Source organism: Euprymna scolopes, chromosome 35 (assembly GCF_053919585.1).
Source record: "Euprymna scolopes isolate OS-2025 chromosome 35, ASM5391958v1, whole genome shotgun sequence".
Classification (NCBI taxonomy): domain Eukaryota; kingdom Metazoa; phylum Mollusca; class Cephalopoda; order Sepiida; family Sepiolidae; genus Euprymna; species Euprymna scolopes.
The window spans coordinates 42,802,327-42,810,860 of record NC_136516.1 but is presented as its reverse complement, the minus strand read 5'-3'; the positions used below and the strand labels follow the sequence as shown (position 1 = coordinate 42,810,860).

Below are 8,534 nucleotides of genomic sequence, written 5' to 3'. Positions count from 1 at the left end.
AAAAAATGAATCTATTTGAGTTCAAAACCCTTCAGGGACTTTTTGGACACCGAGTATTATATCATTTTTTTTTTCTTTTTTTATTAACATCAGTTTGCAATCTCGAGACGGAATTCATGATGAAGTGGATATTTTCTATTTTACGTAGATCATATTATACAAGGTGCCTTCAATAATTTTTCAGACTTTTAAAAAATTATCGTAGACTCTTGAAAATTCAGTATGTTAATGTTATACATCTTAGGAGATGACTGACCAATTTTTATGATTTCAGATTCAAATGAACAGCTACAACAGGAATTTGAATACACTCCACTAAAGCCTGATTGTCACAGCTGGTGAATTTCAAAAATGCAATCTGTATGCGAGGACACTTTCAAAGAACGATATGCAATAAAATTCTGATTTAAACTTGGAAAAAATGCGACAGAAACATGCAGAATACTTCAGACTGCTTTTGGACCATCTTGCTTGAATCAAACATCAGTTTTTGAGTGGCATAAGCGATTCAAAGAAAGCAAGGAGTCTATGAGGGATGATGAGAAGTGTGAGAGGAGTAAGGAAGTTAGACCACCCAGAGTTGATTGGCCAAATAAAGAATTTCATGAATAAGGACCGTCGTGTGTCTATAGAGATGATGACTGATGTCAGTGTGGGAACTGTACCCACAATTATTTGCATGCAGAAGATTTGTGGGAATGCATGAGTCCACAACTCTATCCTTGTCATAGACTAAGATGGGCATCAAGACAGTTCCTCACCCTCCCTGTAGCACAGACCTTGCTCCCTGTGACTTTTGGTTGTTCCCTAAGCTCAAGGAAAACCTTAGCAACTGTCGTTAGCAGACAATTTAGGAAATGAAAGAGACTGTGATGAGGGTCATTGACATGCTCACCTAAAAGGACTTCCATGGAGCCTTCTAGAACTTGTTGGAACATCTGCATTGCAGCCGGAGGAGATTACTTCGAAAGGACTATAGTTTCATGTGTTTACTATCAATAAAAGTGCTGATAAGAAAAGAAAATGTAGAAACTTATTAAAAAAAACCTCATACATGTAGTAAGCAAAGTTTACAAATTACTGTCTAAAATGAAAATATCTAAAATGGTTTTTGCCCATATCTGAATTAATTAAAAACAAGTAAAAACATTTTAAACCAACGAAATGCATTTTTCTGAAGATAAAAAAAAAATGCCGTTTTGATTCACTCTGAATTCATAAAAAGCCAGGCTTTTCTTCAATAAACAGTTGAGCCAAAATCGATGACAGGCACTCTCGTCTCTCTGTCAGGCTTGGGCTGCTATCTTAACTCACACATATATATTATAAACGTATGTACACTGACTCTAACACACATGCATACACGCAACTTATTAACCTTTTTTCTTATTATCGCCTGCTCATCAGAAACAAATGTATAAACTTATTTATTTAAAATAAATAAAAATTTTTCACTGAACTTTTTTTCTACAATGAAAACAAATGGACATTATCTTTTGTTAATATCTTTTAATCAAATATAATTTCTACAAGGGATCTAAAGAAAAATGAAAAAACTTTCTATGTGTTCATATTAAGTAAATTCCATTTCAAACATATATAAAATATTGTCATCGTTGGCTAGCTAACCACTCCTAAGTTTGCAAGCAAAAACACGCTGTCAGCTGAAACATGACACTCCCGGAAATATGTTATAACCATGTGTGCTAAAATAGCAACAACTGTTTTTAAACAACAAAGAGAAAACACAAAAAATTAATCTTTCACAAACTAAACAAAAAGAAAGAATATTATTTCGAACCTTACTTTAAATAAATACAGTTAATGAACACCAAAAACATTTTTGACCATAAGTAATATGGTGTGAAATTAATATAGTCATTCATCGTTTAGTGACACTATTATAGGCCATGGAGCCTGTATGACCAACGGCTCTCCATAAAGCTAATGGCTATCACAGCAAATCTTCAATTCAAGTTGGGAGCTAGGAGAACTCCCATCTCAATTTGACTCTCATTAAGTCTGCATTGTTACCATAGGGACCAGGGACAGCAGAACGCAATACACACTCCACTCTCTACTGCCTCCTTGGTTCTCCCTCAAAGCATGCCACTCCAGTTCCCGAATTCCTAAACCTGCGTCACCTCTGGCCTACTTCCAGCGATTCCAGCTTACTCTTGCAATTTCCAATGACTCCAGTTCACTCCTGTAGCTTCCAGTATCTCCAGCTTACTCCTGCAACGATTCTGGCTCCCCCAACTCACTCCAGCGACTCTTAAACATTCCTGCAGCTTCCAATGACTCCTTCAGCACCTCCAGCTCACCCCTGCAGCTTCCAGTGCCTCCAGCTCACCCCAGTTCCACTGACGTCCAGCTATCTGCTCCAGTTCGCACTGATGTTCAGCTGCCCATACCAGCGCCTGCTGACATGCAGCAAGCTATTCTAGTGACCACTGCTGTCCAACTATCTACTTCAACACTCACTGACGTCCAGCTACCAGTTTTGACCTAAAGAAGCCAAGAATCTCAATCTCATGAGACGGCTATTCGTATTTTGACTGACCCTGGGATAAAAATAATACACGATATATATATATATATATATATATATATATATATATATATATATATATATATATATATATATATATATATATATATATATATATAAAAACACTTTGAAATGAGGTAAAAACATATTTAATCTGAAAAGGAAACACTAGATAAATGGATAGTCCTTAATCCGCGGAGTTTCGAAGAAATACTCTCCTTCTCATTAGAGGGTAGGAATTAGCAAAATGCGGGATCGGATTTTGCATGCAGAATATATATATATATATATATATATATATATATATATATATATATATATATATATATATATATATCATCTTTAACTGATCATCTGTGTTTGTCATCATTCTTTGCTAGTGTCGTTACGTTTTTGCCTCGTCTCTATCTTTATTAGTTGTATGGTTGATTGGCACCTTCCCGCTGCTATTCAGCCCCCAAGGCAAGAGTATCTTTTTTTTTTTTGTGAATTTATGTTTTTGAATTCCTTATTTTGCTTGTGTTTATCATCTAACATTTTTAATTATAAATCTAAAAACAGTTTTCAGTGAAAGATTTTCTCTGAAACTGGCTATCCCCCTAAATCTTTGGTTTTTATTTCGAATTCAACCTAATAAAATAATACAGAAATACTCCTCACAGACGAAAGGTGTCATATTAAAAAGAAAAAAAATCAAGTAAATTTATCAAGTAGTTTTATTTTTTAACTAAGTAAATGAAATTTTATGAATAAACAAAAAGGAACTGTCTCCACGTCGCCAGCTTGATCAAAACAAGGGCAGATGAGTCCACAAATAATTAAAACTGGCAGATAAGTCCACAAATAATTAAAACTGGCAAGATTAGCCTGGTAATGCTACCGATTTCACATTAATCGCTTTAAATCGTTTAAACATGACAAAATAAAACAATTGATTAATTTATGCGATTTTTGGAAAGTGGCGGAAATCATAAAGAGTTTTCTGTAGTTTTATTTATTTAAGAGCCCATTTTTTAAAATATTAACACCGTTTCGAAATTCCCGATATAATATCCACAATCAAGTGGATATTTTCTATTTTACCTAAATCACTACACATGCGCGTATAATATTCGTATTCCCTTTCAGTCGCTGCTGTTTAAGGAGAAAGCTTTTCATTTACTTTCCTCCTTTCCTCTCTTTTCTCGTTGCCTTAGCAACAGAATGACGCCGTTCTGTAACCGGAAGTCGCCGTGCACGCATGCGCCCAGATGCATCATGGTCCAAATAAACCCTCACCTTCCTGGAGACGAGGTAAACATGGCCGACCTCGTCTTGTTGATGTTGTCCTAACAACTAAAAACAAACAGGGAAAGGGATTGTGATTTGTTTCTCTCTCTCCTTCTTTATTTATTTTTTAAAAGAAAACAACAATAAAAAGAAGCTTTAATGATCACTTATAGCCGCCATTATGGATCCGAAAGTGAGCAAAAAGACCCAGAACAGCCTCGGCAAGATTATTAAACGACCTCCCCTCACAGACAAATTGCTGGCAAAACCCCCTTTTAGGTTCCTGCACGACATCGTAACTTCCGTAAGTCATTCGATTGATTTATATTAATTATTTTTGCTGCAAGTCCAACCTAAATGGAAAATATACAAAAAAAAAAATATTTTATGTACGTAACAATCACGGAACGAAAATGCTATATTCCAAAAATCACATACATTGATCAAGTATTTTTTTTATAAAGAAAATCATTTTCAAACAATCCTAAGCGATTAATGTGAAATCGTTAGCATTACAAAATTAATCTCAGACGTTTGAATTATTGTAGAGTTATCTGCTGTTTATTGAAGGTGGCGATGCTTTTTGCTTACTCATAAAAGTTGAATTTTTTAGTTAAAACAAACTATTCGATCAATTTACGTGAATTTCGGAATAGGACCTTCCACCTTCGGTCTGTGACGGGTACGTACATCCTAAATATAGATATATATTTAACTAGGTTGAATTCTAGACAATAACCTTTATTTTATTATTTATTTACAATTAACTGTACTTCTTCAGTTTCTAGACCAGTGGACCACTGGACCACTGGTCCACTGGAGTGGACCACATTGAAATAGTAAAGTTATAATTTAGAAACCCATTCTTAACATGGGAATGGGGATTTGTTAACTGTTCTGTAATTTCACCTAACAAAACAAAAGTGACCATAAAGACGAGGCATTTATGCAGTATATGAACCGTGTTATTTTTTTGGATAAGATTTTCAAGTTAAATTCAGTTTTTACGATGTTTTGTTCGCCTCTCTCTGCAACAACCGCTGAAAATACAGAATAGTTACAAAACACCCTCTCCATATGTTAAGAATAAGTTTCTAAATAAGAAGTTTGGGTGCTTATTCACATTGGCACTTATGGCGGCAATTAAAAGTAAAGAAAATACAGAAAAGTCTGTATGATGTAGTGATATCTGATGTACGTACTCGTTACAGAAAGATGTCATATTCCAAAACTCACGTAATTTGATCAAATATTTATTTTTATTCAAGAAAATCAAATGCTATGACTAATATAGTCGCAGTGTTTTCGTCGGGCATGATCAAATCTGATGAAATAAATAAGGGAGAGACAACTCAAAATGAAGTGTTGAGGTAAAAGATCAGTCTTATGTTCAGTAAAGTTTAGTAGTAAAATCGCAAATAAAATCGTAAATTTTGATTTTCTTAATAATAAGAAAAAATACTGGCGAGTATATTGAGATGCGTGTAGAAGAGAAGACTTTGATGGTATGGCCACAGTGAAACAATGGATGAGAGCTTTTAAGTTAATTGTTGTGAAACGAGTATTTTGATAATGCATGAAAGTGAAACATTGAAGATTGAGGACATGAGTTGCATGGAGAGAAATCATGTGAGCATTCTAAATAATAACGTTATTATTCCAGCATGGTAACATAAGTGCATAAACAGTGGCGTGCCGAGAACTTTTTCAAGGCAGGTGCCCAAGTAAGCAAAAAAACGACGAAAATATAGTAATGGTAATTCACAGGCCTATAGCACATTGCTCTGAAAAGGGCACTTTTAAAACAGGAGTTAAAGAGGCAGGTGCTTGGGTACCCCTAGTACCCTCTTCTGCACATCCCTGTGCATAATTCTTTCGTTTTTACAAATAAAGTTCCTTATATGTTCTGAAAACGCAAGGGTTGTGAAATAAGTGTTATTTTGATAACGCATGAAAGTGGAACCTTGAAGATTGAGGACATGCGTTGCATGGAGAGAAATCGTATGAGCATGATATGATGTAATGCGTAATGTAAGTCTTAAAGACAGGTTTAGATCTGTTGACTTAAGAGGAAGATTAAATCCGGACAGTACAGGAAGCTTTCATGTTTTGGCCACATTGAAAGAATGGGTGAGAGTTCTTAGATGTAGAATAATTAAGTTTACATGCTAATATGTAAACTACAATATGGTTGGTTTCAAGTCCAATGTAAACAAGTTCTTGTTGAGCCGTCCGTTTAAATAATCAAATTCTATCTAATTTACCCCATTAACGATTATGACACTACCACCTTACATTCATTGATCCTTATCCTCGAGTGGCCTTCGGCCTTGATGATTGTGATTCCCTTGTAAAGAAAAAAGTCAAACTTAAACTTGATAATTAAACTGACAAGCAACCTATCTTACCCACCTTTATTCTGGAATGTCTTAATGTCTTTGATATTTGGTGACTCATAAGTAAAAAAAAAACAAACATATATATACTTCTATAAATTCTTTTTTTTTTTTTTTTGTGCATTGATATTCATATTAAAAACCCTTTTTTCTATTAAGGTATTTATTTGCTTTCCCACAAAAACAAATTAGACACAAGGTCGTTCTAATGTAGGGAGAAAACCAGCTCCCCCAAAACAAGGGCAAAAAGGGGGCACTCTTGCAGTATCCCAAAAAATAGTAATTGTCTCAGTATGAAGGGTTTTCCCTACATTGACCAAGGACCAATTAACTTAAGTGAAGTATCAGAACAGATACTACACTTTGAGGTATTTATTTGCTCCCCCACCGAGCAAATTAGGCACAAGGCCGATTTTTAATGTGAGGAGTGAAGGGGAAATGGGGACCAACTCCCCCGTAGTAGTAGGGGAGCTGGTTAGTGACAATTGGTATGAAGGGTTTCCCCTACATTGACCAAGGTCTTATATGTGGGGTTGCCCCCACATATGGTCTTTGCTTGCAGTATCTGCCGGAACAGATACTGCACTTTGATCCTGGCCTGAAGGCCAAGAAGTATTTATTTGCTTCCCCACTGAGCAAATTAGGCACAAGGCCGTTTTTTAATGTGGAGAGAGAGGGAGGGGGGAGGGAAAAGGGGACCAGCTCCCGATGGGTGGGAAATGGGAGCTGGATAGTGACAATTGGTATGAAGGGTTGCCCCTACATTGACCAAGGTCTGATATGTGGGGTTACCCCCACATATGGTCTTTGCTTGCAGTATCTACCGGAACAGATGCTACACTTTGATCCCGGCCTGAAGGCCAAGAACAACAGGGTATTTACTTGCTCCCCCATCGAGCAAATTAGGCACAAGGCCGATTTTTAATGTGAAGAGTGAAGCGGAAATGGGGACCAACTCCCCGGGGAGTAGGGGAGCTGGATAGTGACAATTGGTATGAAGGGTTGCCCCTACATTGACCAAGGTCTTATATGTGGAGTTGCCCCCACATATGGTCTTTGCTTGCAGTACCTGCCGGAACAGATACTACATTTTGATCTCGGCCCGAAGGCCAAGAACAACAGAAAAAAAGCAAGCCTTTTTTCCGATTTAAATAGAAAATACAACTTTGTTTTATATGGGTTGTGGAATCACATTCATCCACAAAAGATCTAACTAATTTGCATATTCTTTTAAACATTTATTTTAATTAATTACCTTTTAAGTTTTTCGGTTTTCTTATGGGATGATCATCTTTAGTTAACTATTACGTGTAATTATATTCATGCAGATATTCTACTTATTTATACTTATATATTTGCGTAAAAACGTTATACTAAACACAAATCTCTTTCTATATATATTTATATATGCATATATATATTTGTTTGAAAAATTTTGCCTACCAAACTCCTCTGTCAGTTTTTGATCTACAGACATGAAACTTAATATATAGGGTATTGGAACCAATACAAAACTTTATATTTGGGTTTTAGACGGGGAAAAATTGGTGCAAAACTGTGAAATTAAAAAAATGGAATTTGCCGGATGAAGGTTGAATGATAGCATTATTAATATGCATGCATAACGTAATAGCTACTGGTTCATGTTTGAATTTTTAGCCTTGCAGATATGTCTTCATAGCTCAGGCATTAATATCAAAGAAAAAGGTAAATTGGAAGCTTAACATTTTGGTTTCAGTTCTCGGTAGTAGTGGAAGAGTCTTTCTTTTTTTAAAACTTTTTAAATCATTACTATGCATTGGGTCTAATATAATCTATATATATATATATATATATATATATATAAAAGGCAAAATGGCCACACGCGTTTTTGTATGTCTAAGAAAGGCTTTTTTCGCCGGGCTTCTCGACGAGGTTACATTTATTTAGAAATTTCCTTATACTTCCTACGATTTGTGAACAGATGTCGTCCCCATTTCCCCTTCACTCTTCACATTAAAAATCGGCCTTGTGCCTAATTTGATCGACTTTTAAAAATTCCCTCTATTTCGATCCTTTTGCGTATTTGTTCATCTTTTTCGTATAAATAAAGCGAAACAAAGGCAACTGCTTCTTGGCCTTCGTAGCCGGGACGTCTCGAATGCAATTCGCTTTGATCAATCTGGGAGAAACCCTTCATATCAGACAATTGCTATTCATTTGGACACTACCAGAGTTCCCACTTTTTTTTTGGGGGGGGGCTGGTTTTCCCTCACATTATAAATGACCTCGTGGGGAAACAATATAGATAGAAAGTGGAAAGCTTAACTGGCCTCCGG

At 35.8% G+C, this 8,534-nt stretch overlaps 1 protein-coding gene across 1 annotated transcript in view; it reads left to right on the top strand.

Moving 5' to 3' along the window:
- Positions 1-3,808: 3,808 nt before the first annotated feature.
- LOC145259836 (TRAF3-interacting protein 1-like) overlaps positions 3,809-8,534 on the top strand; it is a 217,903-nt gene continuing 213,177 nt past the window's right edge. Inside the window, exon 1 of the mRNA XM_080117663.1 lies at positions 3,809-4,124. Coding sequence (XP_079973789.1) covers positions 4,002-4,124 — 123 coding nt within the window. The 5' untranslated portion in view covers positions 3,809-4,001. The remainder of the gene's footprint in view (positions 4,125-8,534) is intronic.